Raw genomic sequence first — 18,317 nt, 5'->3', positions numbered from 1 at the left:
AAGTTTAAATTGTATAATTTTTCTTATTTTTACATCTTATTTTCAACCAAGATTTTTCTTTGTATTCATTTTCCAAACTGGCATTTTTAACTATTGAAAAAAACTTTGTGAAGGATTTAAAACATCTGAAACTTTAGCACCCCCTAGTGGAATAATCAATAAAGATACAGTAGCAGGAAGCTATGATTGCAGGATTTGACCTATACTTAATGACAATCACAGGATCATGAAAGATTATTTTTATTTACACAAAAAACATTTTTCAAATTTAATTTGCACAATTAAAGTGACAGTTAATGTTTTTTTTACACAGTTGGGAGAGAAAATAAACAAACAAATAAGTTTTAAGTCTTATTTTCTACAAATGCATGGTGTCTTTGTGCACCCTCTAGTGGAAGCTTCAGTAAAGACACCGTGGCAGAAAGTTGTGAATGCTGCAAAGGCTCAATTATATAACAGAAACAACCACAACAAACATGAAGGATTATTTTATTTACGTAAAAACAACAAAAAATACACTTGCACGGTAGAAATGACATACATGTTTTTTTTACACAGAAAGCAACACAGACTGGCCCATTGATAAATCTCTTGATGCCTTAGAAAAGACGTACAAAGTCTCAAAGGTAATGCTCATTTGATTTCTTAATAATATTTGGAGGAAATGTTTGGGCAGACTTTGCTTTATTACCTCTGCTGAGGAGATTATGTTTTCACTCCTGTGTGTGTTGGTTGGTTTGTATGTTTGTTAGCAGGATTACACAACAACTGAATGGATTTCCACAAAACTCTGCAGAGGGATGTGATGTGGGTCATGGAAGAAGGGGGCTGATGCGGAAACGTTGTTCACTTCCTTCAACACTGTGAGATTTTCAACATTTCATTCACCACTTTTTAAGGGAATAATTAATTGATCTTGGACAGTTGGGCCTTGGTTTATGATCTACTAAGTTTCTGTTGCAAAACTACATTGTTGACTACTGCGAACATAAATAATCCTCTCTCATACACATGAATTACAAGACATATTAGACAAAGCTGGTTCTCCGTTGGCTAAGAGGCATCTAGCACCGTCTACTTCAGCATCAGTTATCCACAGTGAGAGTAACATGACAACACAAGGGGACATTTTGGTTACAGCACAAGTACAGTGACAACTTTTTTTTATAGCATAATCGACTCTTCCCTTTTTATACATGATGTCAGCAGAGTATCAAGAGATTTGATGTATAAATTTGTACAAATTAGAAATCTATGAACAGCCTATGTACAGTAAACACATTTAGGAAAATGAGCGACAGAAAAAGCATTTTGTTCAGATTTAAAAAAAAAAAAAAATGTCTATGTCCATTGCAGTGTAAAAGACAGAGGAGTTTAAATCTGGACTGAGGAGAAGAGGAAACATGAAGCCCAGTTGAGACTGAATATATCCAACAGATGAACTAACGTACAAACACTGCTGTAAAAAAATAACCCTTTTAAAAATAATTGTAAAATGTAGTTTTTTCTGTAATATACAAAAAGAACGCATTGAAAACAAAATGAGAACTGCATGAAGTGTTGGTTTGTTGCACCAGGCAACAGATCATTTGTAAGTATTTTAACTCTGTAACATTTAGTTGAGCTGATTAACATTAAAATCATGTTTCTATTACTTTGCTGATGTTAAAAAAAATCAAAGAACGAAAGGACACGATGATGATTTGGGTGATTATGATGAAAAGTGATGTAAATATCCACAGCGTGAGGACACGGTCACACATATAGATGAAGATTGTGGGTCAAAGTTCTCCAAAGTTGAAGCGGATTTGCTTTGCCGCAGGAAGCGAACGTTTCATTTGCCTCCTCGCTCGCACAGATTGGAAGTGAACTGTTACGTGTGTGTATGAGTGAACGTGCCTGGAAGCTGTGAAACTTTAGCGAGTCAAACTTGACCTTTTCCTTCAGTTCTTCAGGCTTCAGTTCACGTCCCAGTGTGTAAATACAAAGTCTTAAAGAAATCAATCCCTTAGCGACAGTGATATTAGTCCTAATAGAGCAGGGGATAACGGTTAGTACCTCCAGTTAACTGTACATAAACACATATTACTATTGGGTAAATAGTGTTGGGAAGAGCCAAACCAACATTAACATATAATACAAGAGAAGACCTTGGTTCAAAAGTATTTGCAGGCAGCCTGTAGTTGTGTGGTTTAATGTATGAGTCGAGGTTTTCGGCACTATGACACTAGAGGGTACGTTTTCTAGGATTACAGCTGAAAAATAAAATATAGCACCTTTCATTGTGATCTCAAAAATTTTGACGAGTGGGTCAAATAGCAATAACGACATTTTAGGTTGAATGTTGCGCTCATAGGTTTTCAAACTAATAATCTATATTGTTTCAAGCCACGAACAGTTTAGCTGCCTCATTTCTCATCATCATGAAGTTGCCTTTGAAATTGAATTGGACACAAAGAACAAAAATTACTCTTTAACTTATTCACAACAAATTTTTTCACTTTATCCTTTTCCTTTAAAAAAAAAAGAAGAAAAACAAAATTCAAAAGGAAATAAAAAATGCCCAGCTCAGTTCAGTGTTGGTGCACTTTAGTAAGAATTAAGAAGTATCCAGCACTTTCTATAGCTTACTGTCTGTGTACCGCAAAGAGACAGAAGGTACCGGAGCTTTAGTCTTAGAAGTCAGAGTCAGCGTCCATAAGCTCCGCCTCCATCAAATTGGTCCGGGAGTGGATGGGCCCATAGTTGACCCTGCGGCCCGCCGGGACCCGAGCCACATGGGCCAACCTCTCTGACAGCCCGTCGGTGAGATGCACCTCCCGGGGGTAGTGAGAAGCTCTGCTTGGCTGCCAGGAGGAGGCAGAGGGCGGGCAGCGGGGGCCGAGACCCAGATCCTCCGGACGATCGTTGAAGGTCAGAGGATTAGAGAGCAGGCTGCGGCCGTAGCTGTTCTGGCTGCTCTGGTAGGGCGGGTAGCGGCATCGCTCCTCACAGGACAGAGGGTGTGAGGTTTGGAAGTCTGGGTAGGACCCCGGCAGGACTTCCTCCTCCAGCTTCTGCTGCTCCTGCAGGTTGGCGACGAGGCTCGGGTGGCAGGGCAGCTTGGGCAGACGAGGCACCGTGCTGCGGCAAGCCTCGCGCTGATGATACGTCTGGTGCTCCGTCACCTCCTTCACTGGACGCACCTCCTTCTTCCTCTTCTTTTTCTTCTTCTTCCTCTTTATCATCTCAGGGGAAATCTCGGCCTCCACCATCCACAGTCTATTCCGCTCCTCTGGAGGTGGCACTGTGGAGAAATACAGAAAAGAGGACAGTTTTAGTAAATTTGTGATAAAGTAAAGAGGAAAAAGGCAAAGTAGATGGAAGTAAAGAAGGTAAAGAAGGATAAAAAGTAAAGACAGAGGTAATGAGGGAACATGTGTATTTGCTATAGTATTTAAGAGTGGGGACCTGCAGCTCTCACCTGGTGTGCCCGTGGGGGTGACAGAAATGTCCTGAGGCAGGATGGCACCTCGCCGGGCCACGATCTTGGTCACGTGCTGCGCCCAAGCTGACGACATTTCATTGGACGGCTCGTTTATTTCAAAATTGATTCCAGCTACGAAAGAGAAAAGATGAGCAGCTTTAAATGCAACGTACTCTCAATAGGCTCTGACACACGGTTAAACTGAACAAGAGGTAAACGAGAAAATGTATTTTTTGTTTTATTATCCGGGTTAACAATTTCTTACAACTAATACTATAGAATAATATGAATATGAATAATAATTGCACTAATTGCAGTTTCAGTTATTCACCACAAGGTGGAAGTGCAGACACTGTTTCAGTAAAATTAGACAACAAATTAAATATTCATGAGAGTCAATCTGAGAAAAAGCAATGTTAACTTCTCTGTATGAAAATGAATGACACTCTATTAGTTTAAGCTTTAATTAATTAAATCTCCTGAAACACTCACCCACTGGCCCGTCGTGCGACACCGTGTGCATGCTGAACGACAGCTCCTTCTCCGGGTCCTTGTGGAGCTCCTTCCTCATCGCAAACGCCTTGGCGATCATCTTGCTCTTCTTGATCCTCTTGGGCTCGTTGTCGCTGCGGCCGATAATCCTGACACAGGGGGGAAGGGGGTGAATATGCAGAGAGGAGCAGCAGATGACGTAAATGTTCCTGAAGGATCAGGAGGCGGCGTGAAGCTTTCTGAGAAATGTTAAGATTGTACTTTCTCCTGATAGAAACCCATCAATGAAAAAAGATCTGAAAACATCATTCCAAAAGGCTTAATTTGAATTTGTTTATCCCTGCAGGGCACAACATACCTCCATGTATTTTTAAAGGAAGGTTTTCTTGCGACATGCCTGGGTGCAGGAAACATAAGACTTTTTCCCACACTCATCATGACCTCTTTGCCGAATATGGATGTGGACGAGCACGGAGCCACGATACGCTCACACGCAGAAAGAAAATACAGAGAAACATACAGAGTTACATTGCTGCTTGCTTACTTGCACCAGGTGCGTTTCCAGATAAGGATGGTGGCCTTGGTCCAGACCCAGGTGCTCATAGCGATTCCGGTCCCGAACATGGAGAACAGGTTGATTTTCTCCACCATTAGACTCGGACGGTTTTTAATGGTGCATTCTGGGATCGGCTTGTTGGTCTGAGAGGCGATCGTCACGTTGGCTTCACACCTGTAAAGAGATATCACATCGATATGATTGGTCAGTGTCCTGCGCTCCAACACCTTCTGGCCACTGTGACTGAGGTGCATTGACTGCATTCAAAGAACGGGTGCTGGTGAATAAGAGGGACTGTTGCATGCTGGGACAGGAAAGAGCCGTTTACATTTTTGAGGTGAAATTAACTGCGATCCGGCCAGTGTCAACACTGTGGGAGAAAAACAGGGCTGCATTCACGGATGTAAATTGGAGCGGTGGAGCAGCGGTTTGGAATTTTAACAGCATCAGTTTGTGGATTTCTGTGTGCGACTGAATGCAGAGGGTGAGGCTGAGGGAGCGGAGGCTGTGATAATCAACAACAACACAGCAAAGAAACACTTACAGCACATATTCTCTGAAGCTCCTCTCCCACTCAGCCTGGTTGAAGAAGTCGTAGAAGTGGCAGCCGAAGGTGATCAGAACAAAGCCGAAAGCCAGGAAACCAAATATGCCTGATGAGGAGAAACAGAACAACAAATTAGAAACGAAATTTCAGACACGTCACCACCAATAAAATATATACAGAACATTCAGACTGATGAAACTCACAGTAAACAGGAAACGTATCACAGGCTGGTTTATCATATCAAACCATCAAGAGTATTGGTGTTCCTTGATCAGAGTGACACACAGCTACACACTCTTCAAACCTTTGATTTCTGCGCCACAGGCTTAAGCTGCCTTCAAACTCCGGACAAGAACTCAAATGTCTGAATAAGAGCCTCTGCAGCGGAATTTATACATTAAGTCGTGCATACATTCTCTGGAGTTCATGTCTGAAAACGGCTTTAGTTTGACCCAGGTCTCAACCCGAATGGTAGAAATGAATAAAAGACATGAGAACACACCGAGTCTCAGCATCGTCTCGTTGATTTTGCTCGCCGCTTTCTCACTCAGCAGTCCTGGGTGCTTACTCTTGATGGAAAACAAGGTCATGACACCTAAAACAGAGAAGTACACGAAATTAATCCATGTCAAAAGTGAATAAATAGCGTCTCTGTTATAGCTCTAATTTACTTCTGAGTTTAAATTTGAAATATTTGAAACCTGACATGAGGAAATGATGCTGCTGTAAATGTGTGTGCTCACCCCGAATCAGGAAGTAGCCACCGACAACGAGCACCACACCAATGGGTGCGAGCACGAACCCGGCCCGGTATCTGTAGTTTTTATAACCCACGAAACAGATCCCGCTCACTGAGTCTCCATCCACCTGTGGACAACACAGACAGAAGACGTCAGTAAAGTGACCACGTGATCAAACCCCAAAAGAAAATGGTGAAGGACTTCTTCTGCACCTCAGCGATAGCCAGGATGGCCACGGTGAGGACGAAGGGGATGGACCAGGTGACCATGTGGAAGTAGGAGGTTCTGCCGGACAGCGGCTGCTGGGTGGTGCCCAGGGCTTTGAAGGACGCGTGCCAGGCGTAGGTGAGCATGACGAACCAGATCACGCCGGACATCAGGGAGTAGTAGACGATGATGAAGATGGTGACACATGAAAGCGTCTCTGAAGACCTGCAGGAGCCAATGGGAAAAAGTCAAACGCCTTGACTATGCTAATTCTAGTACCCGCTAATTTTGGTGTAAAAGAGGCATTAGACCAAATGTAATCTAATTGAGGATGTTTTCTTACGATGGCTCCCCGAGTCGCATGGTGTTGTCGCTCTTGCACACGATCTCTTCACGCGCTCCGTCCAGGAACTGGGCCAACCAGCCGATGCTGCCCACGAAGAAGCAGGCGTTGATGTAGAAGAGGATGACGGCTGGGTAGCGGTTGGAGTTTTTCCAGTCAGCGAGAAACGTGGCCTGAAAAAGGAGGAAACGTAAACGGGAGGCGATGGTTGAGGTGAATAAATAAGATCAATACACACAATGCTGGGAGTTGTATTTAAGTCTTACCAGAGTGAAGAAGGTGCAGAGGAGCGTGATGGTGCCGAAGTAGGCGATGTAGACGTGCATGTCGTTGTGCTCGCTCACGGTGAACAGAGGGTTGTCGCACTGGATGCCGCAGCCCTCCACGTCTTTGTACCAACTCGACTGAATGTCCGTCTTCACCAGAGGAGCTTCACACTGGCCCGACGTGTTGAACTTCAGCTTCTGCACCTCATTCTGCACAGAGGGAAAGATGAGCTTTACCGAGTCTCGAGCACATGCAGTGGTTGAGCGTGACCTCTGACCTGCAGTGAAGTATCACACAACATGAAGAAATGAAGCGTACCGAACATCCCACAGGGAAATGGTCACATTTGAGGAAGCTGGGCCAGCCTCGCTCCTGGTCCACGATGCTGCACGGCCGACGCGTGGCCTGACACAGGGTCTGGCTGGGCAGCTCCACCCGGCCGTTCTCACACTTGGGCATGTAGACAGCACAGAGCAGCGGCTGGATGACCGACCAACAGCGAGGAGCGTTCCTCAGACCTGGGATGTCAAATCAGAGAGAAATGACGTGAGCTTCGTTTATCTATGAAAGAGTGTTGTTGCAATTTCCCAGATGTGACTTATTCAAATGTCTCTATGTTAACTCTATATGTCTGAACCGTGAGAAACAGCTCCAACATTCAAATTATAAATCGTATAGATCACAATGTAGAAGCTGCAACCAGTGAAGGAGAAATCAAGAAATAGTCTAACAGAAGTTTCCAGTCTATTGCTGATATAAACTAGTGTTTTTGGAAATGTTTGGATATTGAATATGAAAAACTATAATTACAGTACAGACGGAGCCAGTTTGGGCAAAGTCTCCTCAGTCAGAGCCACCAACTATTGGAATAACTAGTGATTATATAACCTTTAAATACAAACCTAAAGCAAACCAAACTTGTGATCACGTGTAATAATCATTCCACTTCCATTCCATTTTATTACAGGCTATCTTGTCAAAACTGGCGACAGGGACAACAGATTAAAATAATCATTTACAGCCAACTCTGATTTATTTAACTATATTTTGTCTGTTGATTAATGTGTATAGAGGGATAAGGTATATAGCACCTTTAACTTTAACTTTGTAATGAAAGATCTTGCATAGTGAGGACTCGTCTGTACGACACATGACAAACAGTCACAGATCCGACATGAATCCACAGTAAACAGAGTCAGACAGCGACAGGTCATTAGTGAGACGTCCTGAATGATGTCGTCCTCCTGCAGAATATCTTAAACTCTGTCACTGGTGTCACTCGTCCATTGTCTCCTCACTAACACCTTCGAGTGACGGCCTTTGTTTCCTTTAATGACTTTTAACCGTTCATTTCCTGTCCTCCCCCTCATCCTCTCGTTCCCCCAAGTACCTGAGACGTCTCGTCGCAGCTCATTGTCACAACCATTAACATGATTATCACTTTAAAGCGAGGAGAGCAGCAGGATTTCTGAATAGTGGATCTTTTATCAGATGAATTCATTTATTTAATCACAAGACTAAATAATTGGAGGACTGAGATTTATGAAATTGGCTGCAGATCCAAATAAAAATCAGGATCTATTGAATTTAAATGTGGCTTCATTAGGAGACGGTTGATCCTTGATGGAGGTCTGAGCTCTACTCCTTTAATATGTGATTACTACAAAATAAAAGCCTGATACTCATGTTCTTTAAAGATTATTTTAATTTACTCCATAACTGGGGTTTATCATGTCTCTGTGGTGCAGTTTTCTTTATATACTAACAAAATAAATGTATTTACCAGCTTAAAACAAACTTTAATTGGTAACACACAAAGGAAATTCGTATTTTAAAATCAAAATTCTTAATTGTGTTGATTGTGTCGTCATTTTCTAAAGTTGATTAACAATAAAATTTTGTCTTTAAAAGAGACATGATCAGAACCATCGTGAACATCAAGTACCATTCTCAATGTTACATCCTATTGAATTAACATGAACAGATTTAGGAGGTGATGATAATCACTATGAATTAATTATTGAATGGCACAAACACGTGACACATGATAACCCCCACTTGTAGACAACATAAAGTAAACACTATACTATGGAATTCATATTTAATGGATTAACATCATATTTAGGACAATAGGTACAGTTATCACTATAAATACATTTTTGATTGGCACAAGCACATTAAATCATGTATTACTTGTGTGGGAATCTTGTAATGAATTAAGGTAAAATCTGAAAATAATATTTCTGTCGTTTAAAAGCAAACTTAAAAAAATATTTTCTCTCAGGCTTTAAACTCTTAGTTGTATGTGTGTGTGTGTGTGTGTGTGTGTTTGTGTGTGTGTGTGTAGTAGGAATATTGTGCTTCATATGCTGTATAGGTGCCTGTTTTGTTAATTTATTCGTGTGGAGCATCAATATGAATTTTCCATCTCATTTGTTTTCTATGTTTTACTGTGAACTTCTGTATGAAACATTTACAGATCAAAACTGATCGATTGATTGATTCTGCATTAATAACATATTGATATAACAGTGGGATCACAGGCTGCAGAATGTGATCCAACATGTTTCACAGGGATCACAACATCTTACCAGACCACATGGTCAGCTTCTCAAAAGCCTCCTCTTGTGTGGTGGAGTCCTCCGCCAGGGCCAGGGAGGTGTGGGTGTAGGGCAGAGGAGACCCCAGGCATGTGTTGTACTTCAGGGCCTCGCAGGTCGTGGTTTTCTTGCAGTGGTCCTCGAACAATGTCCCGTTTGGAGACAACACTGCCCCGGAGCCCGGGAGCCAGGCAGCAGCAGCCCAGACGCAAAGCATCCCAACAATGGGGCTCCAGCCGGGGGAAGACATCTTGGGTTAGAGAGAGAGAGAGAGACGCAACTATGCAGGGAAATAAAACTAATAAAAGTGATTATTCTTATATTCTGGTGCGTAAATGGTCCTTTGTCAATAATCCAGACAGGATGTTTCCGTCTCTACATGAAGAAGTAGTTATTTCCATGCTGAAGAAAATCTCCGGGCCGCTTCAAAGTTTCCTCCCCAACTTTTTTTTTGTTAATCCTCCGCTCTTTGCTGGATCCTCCTGAATCCACTCATTATCCAAACGGCCCCAAAAAGGCGCACGAGCCACAGAGGAACTTTTAACAAATGGACGATCTGCTTCTGAAGTTCCCCTTGAGGCTGGGAATTAAAAAATAAATAACAGACATCAGGCCCGAGGAAAAAGTCGCAGCGTCGCCCTCCCCCCACTTTCCAAAAAAACTTGCCATGAAAAAGTGTGGATGTGTGTAACCAGATCTGCGGCTCACACGCACCACCCCCTTTGCTCCACAGCTCCCACCTCCCCGCGTCATCCGCTGCAGAGGAGGAGAAGGAGAAGCTGCCTCGCGTCTCTGAGCTCAGCTCCCTGTCCGGAGATGTGTCTGGGTTTGTGGGGTTTCTGTTGTGTTCAGATCCTTGTTGTCGTGAGTGTGTGTGCGTGTGTCTCTGGTATGCACATGGTCGACGAGAGCCAGGGCAACACAACCTCCTCCTCCGCCTCCTCCTCCTCTACCATCCCCCCTCTGCAAGTGGAAGAATGTGTAAAGGCCCTTTTCCACAGTGTCTCATCTCCAGGATCCCCCCCACACAAACCAAAACAACTCAGACCCCCCTCTGAAGAGTGTAGTTTGAATCAGGGTCTGTGTGATGCTATAAATCGGGTCCTCCACGAGATAAACTGATTACTGAAAACCCCTCAAACCTTTTGAGAATCTGTGATTTACCAGAACAATCTACAGAAGCTGTTCAATGAACCTCAAAGCACACGTTTCAGTTGGGCCCTGATGATGCTGCACAATCATTTATAATTTATATAAACTTTTTCTAATCATCATTGAAGAGATCAATGCACATATATTTACAATATTCTAGACTTTTACCACTATTCTTGCAAAAGAAATCCAGAAATGTAGTTCTGCTATGGTGACAGACATGATATGTGTATTAAATATAATCCAAGTATTGCAGATGACATGACTAGAAGAGCACTGACAGAGACAGTTGTTTACATTTCAGTCATTGTTGACCAAATCCATATTTCACTCTTGAAAGTGAAGGTTTGTGCAACTCTGTAATTTAACTCTGTGTAGTTTTAAACTTGTAAGAATAATGAATAATCAGATAAACTAGAAGACCACTGAGAGACAGTAGACTCCCTCCGAGGCCCCGCCAATTTCTTTCATCAAGATCCATGATTTACTCTGAGAAATAAACCAAAATGTTGAAAAATGCTGAATCTCTGGATGTTAAAGAAAGTGAAAACAGATCCTGGTTCTTTCCTGACCTGTAACACATCCTTCCACTGAGATTCATGGGCCGGTAGCTTTTGTATAAACCTGCTCAATAACAGACAAACACAAAAATATAAAGGTAGTACAAATAATATTGACATATTTTACATCAACAATGCAAATACATGAAATAACATAATCTTAAAGATGTTAAATGAACAGACACTCTATCTGCAACCCCCCACCACCACCTATTCCCTACTACCAGATTAGACTGTACCCATGTTTTGGATTCTGTGAAACTTTACACAACAGAGACACTAACACACAGACGTTAGAGGATTTCCTTTATTACATTAATAAATCCCTTCTATAATGAACATTGGCTGGTGTTTGTTTGCCTTAAGATAACTGCAGTTAAAACATTGCATGTGTATTATTACATAAAGATTTGCGTGAACATTGTGAGTAGCTGTTACATGTTTGTGTGACGTGGTGCAGGTCCGTGCTGTGTGTGGGTCGGAGGGAGTGAAGCGGCACAGTAAATAACTCCAAACTACACTGAACCAGTTTCCTTTGGGAGGCTCGTGATGGACTGGGCTTCCTCTCGCCTGGTTAAGGCGGCTGCAGGGATCCTGAACACAAAACTCACACACAATGACATTATTCTATAACCATTCCACTGTGATGCTTTTGAAACCAGTAAAAAAACTGATCTGGTCCAGTGTCCAGCATGGTGCAACTGTTGTTCTCACATTAACTGGACGGTGCACTTGTGGTATTCGCACGGCTGCTGATGCTTTGTTTCTCCCCCGGTGTTCTGAGAGTAGAACTGGGTTAACTCTGCTCCCTCCACCGTGTGTGTGTGGGTCTGGGCCTCCTTAAAAAAAACCACAGCAACATGGCCGCCTCTGAGTGAGTGAGTCAGAGGCAAGAAAAAAAAAAAGGGGACCACACACAGAGCAACAGAGCCGAGGCCATCTCACACACACACACACACACACACACACACACACACACACACACACACACACACACACACACACACACACACACACACACACACACACACACACACACACACACACACACACACACACACACACACACACACACACACACACACACACGACAGGGCCACAAACTATGGTTTGCTCTGTCACTTTTTCACTGTCCTACTAAATTATACCATGTAGCGGCCCTAAAGTGAAGTGCTTTCACTCCTTTGTGCCTGATGCAGTAGATTCTGAGCTGAAGGGGGAGTAACCGCAGCTTTTTAAACTAACACAGAAATGTCATGTTTAGATTGTGGACTTGCGTCAAAGACTGTTGGACTGTTTCATGCTCCCAGAGATTGCAGGCGTCAGGTTTCAGTGTGTGAGCGCCTCAAAACTCAGGGTTTTCATTTGCCAGGCGTGGAGAAATTGGGTGGAGATGAGATGAGGGTGTATCGGTTTAGGAATCTGCCTCAAATTAATACAATATTGAATTCTGACATTTCCAGCTGTGGATACAAAGAGCACTGAACATTTATCACCATGCTGAACCTGAATCCTGACGAAAACAGTTCAAATACAGCTACTCTTTACTTTGCTGCCAGACGAAATCAAACTTTCACTGAAACTGGTTCTGTTTCAATGCAACAGGTAGAGAAGGTGCGATTATATTAAATCTGCTTAATGCTACAAACTCAGCCTGTAGTGGTGACATCAACGAGCAGTTGAGTTTTCCTGGGAGTTTCCTGCTCCTTCTGTGTTTCAGTTAAAAAATAAGACAAATGAAAGAATAAAGGGTGGAAACAGGAGTGAAAATACATCAGCCACAACATATGTGCAGAATATGAGTTGTGTGTGCTTTGGCAAAACATTTGTTTGGAGTGGCGGCCTGTTCAGACGCACACCCCCGCAAAAAATCCAGCCGCTCTGCAGTCACGCCGGCCGTCAGCTGGATGGGGAGGAAGTGACATCACACTGTGGCGGTGTGAGGTCTCGGCAGGACAAGCCAGACGCCTGACACGGCCCCGAAGTGAAGCTTCAGACATTAGTTTTCAGCTCTTATCAAATGAAACATGTTAAAATCATCATGTAATAACAATGTTTATTACACTGTAACAGGGGTGTGAGGCATTTCTGAGATCCAGTGTGTACGCATCAAGTATTCTGGCCTCTCTATTTACACAGGTCATTTGTCTAGAAGTGACAAAATTGCATGTTGCAGGTCAGGAAACATATTTCTAAAACAAAGTGATCCATTAAATATCAGAAATCCCCTCAATAAGCACAATAAGCTGCGAAATAATACGTTGACGAAAATGATATTTCCCTTTTCAGCTCTGCAGCAGCGAAGACAATATGACCCTTGGCTCTGCCCCTGCTATGAAATGTTTGGTGACTGCAGGCATGGTCTGTGTCCAGTGGGTGGCGACAGAGTGCTATATGTCCATTTCTTTCCATTTTCCTCCAACAGGAATGAGAGGAGATCCTCATACAAGGCGGACAGATGTCTTTCTTTAGAATAATTCTCCCCGTCTTCCTCCAGGGGCTCGTATCACCACGTTCACGGTGTCATTCGTCAGGACCGGGTCTGGGTCAGCTCCACGGGTCGGTGCGGTGTTTGGCGCTGTACTTCTGCAGCAGGATCTGGTCTTTGATCTGGTTGATGAGGATCTGGGACAAGAGGATCCCAACGAGCTGCAGAGGAGAGAAACACAGACGAGAGGATTCAACAGCCGGATACAGCTACTGCACTGAACTCCAGATATTCTCCTGAAAGTATCCAGAGCGGCTGAATGTGAGAACGCAAATGTGATTAGTCTGGACTATCTCCGGAATTCTTTCTGCCAGCCCACACATAAAAACGATGAGAGAGTGGGTGCGTTGATGACGTTCCTAACGCAAAACTGAAGAAAACTAAAAGAATATAAATATCTCAAGATGAAAAACAAGGAGCCATTCACGTGGAAGACGCAGACGAAGATGTCAACTTGGAAAGACAACGAGACTCGAGGGCTTTTGGGGATAAGATCTGATGCCAGTGTTGATGTCAACAAAAGCCCATGATTTCCTCAGCAGAATTTAAACATCACATCCTACCCAGACACCGCCCCTCACATGAACGCCCCAGAGGTTTTCCTGTTCTTGTTCACACGTCTGACCAGGACAAGCTACGTTCTACATATGTGAAGACAAAGTCTGGATAATGTGCTCATGCCTGAAAACACCTTTAATCTCTTGTGTCACAGCTCACCTGTGGAATAGCCAATCCCAGTGCGATACCTCCCAGTAGGAACATGTTGCTGTGAATCCAGTTGACTAATTTATCTATGCAGCCATTGGTGTAGATGTGGTTTCCAGCTTCGACGTACTCTAAGTCCTGCATGCCCTGGCCACACATGGTGTTGACAACCTCCTGCACATGTGGACATATACAGATAAAAAGCATTAAATAATAAAAAAACAAAACAAAGCTAAATCAGTGTGTTATCAGCAGCGTGTGCAGAAGGACGACCTTGTCTTTGGATATGATGCAACAGGAGAAGGGGACAGAACAGCGCTCTCTGCTCGGGTTGACCATGTTGCAGTTGAAGTACATGTTCTGGGACCAGTCGTTGTACGCCACACCCCCACAGCAGCCAAACTGAGGAGACGCACAGACGATCGAAAGGGAAAAGATTAGACAACATGTCCAATATCTGTCATATCGATATGATGAAAACAGATGATGCAGTAAATCCTCACCTCCATCTGACCAAAATCGATCATGTTCTGTAGATCAATGTCGTCTCTGTAGTGGACGATGGCGTTGTTGATCATGTGAGTCACTTTGCCCCGTGCCTTGGAGGAGTATGGAACAAGTGGTTTAGCAGCATGAAGTCTTTAAACAAATTCACTTCCTTGTTCCAGGAACGTGAAGCTTTATCATCCCACAGATGAGAAGTATTGATATATATATATTCTGCATTAATGCATTAGATCTATTGTGGGACTAAACAAACATATTTCAACAATGACGACGACAGAAATTAATTTGGTGATCAATCAATCACTCGAAATAAAACACAAAATAATCCAATCCAATCTTATATAACACTGTAACTTATCATCTGTATCTACATTTATTTCAAAGTTTTAAATAAGTTGTAAATGTGAAAAAGTGTACTTTCTAGCAGATACATTTATGCCTGTACTTTACATATAAGAGAAAAATCCTCCATGTTGTTTCCTTTACCGTATCAGAGAAGACGAAGCCGAGGATTCCAGCGACGAGCTGCAGCAGGAAGATCACGGTCAGAGACACACAGAACTGAGAGAGAGAGAGAGAGAGAGAGAGAGAGAGAGAGAGAGAGACTTATTATATCATCTGTTTACTGTTCATTCTTCAGAAGACAGGTCCAATGTGATCCTGTGTCTCCATAGTAACTCAGCTGTAGCTTATTACACTCACAAGTAAATTTGTTATTAAACAATGTGAGTGTGCCTGTGTTTTATTGAGCTTAACCATAAACTGTGAATAAAGATAAACAACGTAACAGCTCCTTTAAAGTGAAGCCAAACGGTCATGATCCCCCCCTGGAGGCTGGCTGCGGTATAGGTCGGTATCCCCACTCCCCAGAAGGTCAAAGCACACGATGAATAGATTGTCTCTGTCATTTCAGAGAGTTCTAATCACACTGACGTTCGTTCAAATGTTCATGTTTGTGATACGTTTGATTTTAATTTGTTATTTGAAACTATAAAAACAGGGTGAAACATCATGACTGACAGTTAATCAGAAACCGAATCCATCGAAGCCCGGCTGCTGAGGAACTCCGGACTTACTGTCTGCAGCAGGCAGATGTTTTCTCGCAGGGAGCCCACACAGCCACAGAAGGTGAGGATGAACATGAGGACCCCCACCACCATCAGCATTACCGCAGGGTCCACTGACAGACAGGCCAGTGCTGCCTCTGAGGGGGAGAAGAAAACAGGGGTGTGGGTGTGAGAGGAAATCTAACTTTCAGACAGAGGAAAGAAATATTTAAAAGGCATCATTTTATTAATACATTTATAAACAGTTTTCTTTTCCTTTGTTGCTTTTTATTTCCTTTAGTGAATCTAGATTAACGGAGGCTGTTTCCCGACACTCGATACTCCCTCACACGTGACTGTGACTGCGTGCTCTCCCTCTGTGGAGGATCATTTACCTGCGTGTTTCATCATGCGAGCGTACACGCCGATCGACACCATCACCAGGGCGATGATCTGAGGAGGGAATGAAATAAAAAAGAGAGATTCCCTTAATACACAGAAACCACAACTGACACAACAGAGGGCGAAAAAATCATTTCTGTGTTCATACTTGTCGAGGGAGTGGCACCAGTCACCAGAACGCTCAGTCATGATAACAGAAAAGATGTGGAGGACGTACAGAGGCACATGCAAGGCTGCTGCGCCCATAGAAAAAAACACTGAGCGAGTCCAGCGTCAAACGAGACCCACAACGTGTCAGGAGAAGATTCTACACATCGGCTCTGCCTCCATTTGACTAAACTCGACCTGGCAGCAACCTGTACGCTTCCCTAAATAAAGACCCTTTCACTGAGCGGGCTCAATAGAATAATAGGGAGCCCTCAGAAACACTCTTCCCACCATGAATGAAGTGGATCCAGTTACCACAGACTCTGCAGCTTCTCCGTGGTTGTGGGGCAAAGATTTGTCTGCCTGTTTTGGAAAAAAGGTATAGTTTCACAGAGAAGTGACACCTGAAGCCAACCAGGGGCTTTTTTAATGTGTTAAGTTATGTTGAGGGTCAGGAAATGTTCTTAAAAGTTCTGTGCTTTGGTAAGTTAACTGATTTCCTTATTTGATTGATCATCCTTCCTAGTTGCAAAGGTTATGATGAAAAATGGACGTTCCAAGGAGATCTCAGACTTTCAAAGATCACAGACGAAGAGAGAAGCAGCACAGACCTGCAGTAATCATCCGTCCTGCACACGGCTCATTGTAGCCGGAGGCAACGGAAAAGACAACAACACATTCCACATTGAAGAGCTTCAAGTTTTTACACAGCCTTTGTACGTGACAACGTGCTCACACTCACACAGGGTGGTTTCAGACACGTTGCTGAAAATGAAGAAGGATGTGAGAAAAGAGAATCTACGCAGACTTTATGATTTGTGGTTTCGTTCTGCTGTTTTCTCGCTCTGTGAGAAATAAGAAAATCTCACACTGAGCTGAAGGTTAAAACCTGCGAGAGCTGATCAGCTGTAAAAAAAAAAAGAAAAGCTGGAAGAAATCTGCTTATGTTACAGTCACAAGGCACCTGACACCGAAACCCACTGATGTGAACTTTGCTTTTCACTGCTGAGCTGCGTTGTTCATTTCCACCCAAATTCTTAACTTTTAAAGTCTAAAGTACAATCAGTAACATCCTGTTAGTGGCGTACATACATTAAGTCACTCGACCAACTTTATCTCTCACTTCTTCCTGAAATACATAACCTGAGTTTTATTTTTGTTCGTCTTCAACTTTTATTTACTTACAACAACAGCAATATTTAACATATTTAACAAATAACTTTAGTCATGTTATGTATGAAACCTGAAAACCACCAGCCGGTCTATTTGCTGTGAGTGTGTGTGTGTGTGTGTGTGTGTGAGCTTCCTGACCCCTTTCACTCCCAGTGAAACTCAAACAAACTGAGCAGTGTTGTGCTGCAACTAGATCTCACACTTAACATAACACAACATAAGCAGGTAACACAGTGTGTCATTGTTGGAATAACTCAAATAACTGAGAAGTGACTTGTCCACTTCTGATAAAACAAAGTGTCAGTAGCAGAGTAGATGTATAGCTGGTGAATGATTAACTAGTAAATACAGGTGAATACACTGTGATCTGTGGCAGCACTCACCCAGAATAACAAATTAAAGAGGAACAGCAGATACTTGACAACGGGACTGACAAGTGAGTCGTCGCGTCCAGGTGCTGCTCTGCCTCTGCCTCCCATGGCGACGTCTTTATCCGTCTGATCCAACAAGTCAGAAACGAGTTAACTGTGAGAAGAACACGAGACCAGGAGCGAGAACCCACAGAGTCTTCAGCATGGTGAGGAAGATGAGGAGCGGCTGCTGGTCGGATTCCGTCTGATAGTCGAGTTCACACGTTACAGAGTGTGAGACACAGGCTGCAGCCTCCAGGGTGTGTGTTCTCTGACTGGGCGTGTAGATACTGATACAGAGAGAGAGAGAGAGAGAGAGAGAGAGAGAGAGAGAGAGAGAGAGAGAGAGAGAGAGAGAGAGAGAGAGAGTGTGTGTGTGATCACAGGATATGATCATGACAGATCACATACAGGTGATTCTGGGTACTTTTATTTTCATTTACACTGAAACAGTTAAGTTCACTTTCAGTTTACATTATATTACATGATATGATGCATACTAACTAGTC

The 18,317-nt window shown here is 43.0% G+C and overlaps 2 protein-coding genes across 2 annotated transcripts; both read right to left on the bottom strand.

The window, feature by feature from the left end:
* Positions 1-472: 472 nt before the first annotated feature.
* smo (smoothened, frizzled class receptor) lies at positions 473-10,046 on the bottom strand. The gene is made up of 12 exons (XM_035147692.2): positions 9,210-10,046; positions 6,937-7,136; positions 6,618-6,827; positions 6,352-6,524; positions 6,014-6,233; positions 5,805-5,928; positions 5,564-5,656; positions 5,059-5,167; positions 4,503-4,688; positions 3,959-4,107; positions 3,464-3,598; positions 473-3,286 (listed from the first exon to the last, which is right to left on the bottom strand). The coding sequence occupies exons 1-12, from the start codon at positions 9,466-9,468 to the stop codon at positions 2,676-2,678; spliced, it is 2,469 nt and encodes an 822-aa protein (XP_035003583.1). The 5' UTR covers positions 9,469-10,046; the 3' UTR covers positions 473-2,675.
* A 2,923-nt stretch (positions 10,047-12,969) lies between these two features.
* On the bottom strand, positions 12,970-18,098 carry tspan33a (tetraspanin 33a). The gene is made up of 8 exons (XM_035147704.2): positions 17,782-18,098; positions 16,072-16,129; positions 15,707-15,834; positions 15,117-15,191; positions 14,627-14,722; positions 14,397-14,525; positions 14,136-14,297; positions 12,970-13,579 (listed from the first exon to the last, which is right to left on the bottom strand). Exons 1-8 carry the CDS (start codon positions 17,875-17,877, stop codon positions 13,478-13,480), a joined length of 846 nt encoding a protein of 281 aa, XP_035003595.1. The 5' UTR covers positions 17,878-18,098; the 3' UTR covers positions 12,970-13,477.
* Between the last annotated feature and the right edge of the window lie 219 nt (positions 18,099-18,317).

The sequence above is a fragment of the Hippoglossus stenolepis genome, chromosome 22 (assembly GCF_022539355.2).
Source record: "Hippoglossus stenolepis isolate QCI-W04-F060 chromosome 22, HSTE1.2, whole genome shotgun sequence".
Taxonomy (NCBI): domain Eukaryota; kingdom Metazoa; phylum Chordata; class Actinopteri; order Pleuronectiformes; family Pleuronectidae; genus Hippoglossus; species Hippoglossus stenolepis.
The sequence above is the reverse complement of the archived record's forward strand: the minus strand, read 5'-3'. Positions and strand labels throughout refer to the sequence as shown.

Coding starts and splice junctions, on each gene's coding strand:
- tspan33a (XM_035147704.2), bottom strand. CDS start 17,877: ATGGGAGGCAGAGGCAGAGCAGCACCTGGACGCGACGACTCACTTGTC. Junction 15,192..15,706: donor ACATCTGCCTGCTGCAGACA/GTAAGTCCGGAG, acceptor TCTCTCTCTCAG/TTCTGTGTGTCTCTGACCGT. Junction 14,723..15,116: donor GCTTCGTCTTCTCTGATACG/GTAAAGGAAACA, acceptor TACTCCTCCAAG/GCACGGGGCAAAGTGACTCA.
- smo (XM_035147692.2), bottom strand. CDS start 9,468: ATGTCTTCCCCCGGCTGGAGCCCCATTGTTGGGATGCTTTGCGTCTGG. Junction 6,234..6,351: donor ATGCGACTCGGGGAGCCATC/GTAAGAAAACAT, acceptor TGGCTCCTGCAG/GTCTTCAGAGACGCTTTCAT. Junction 4,689..5,058: donor AGCTTCAGAGAATATGTGCT/GTAAGTGTTTCT, acceptor ATCTCTTTACAG/GTGTGAAGCCAACGTGACGA.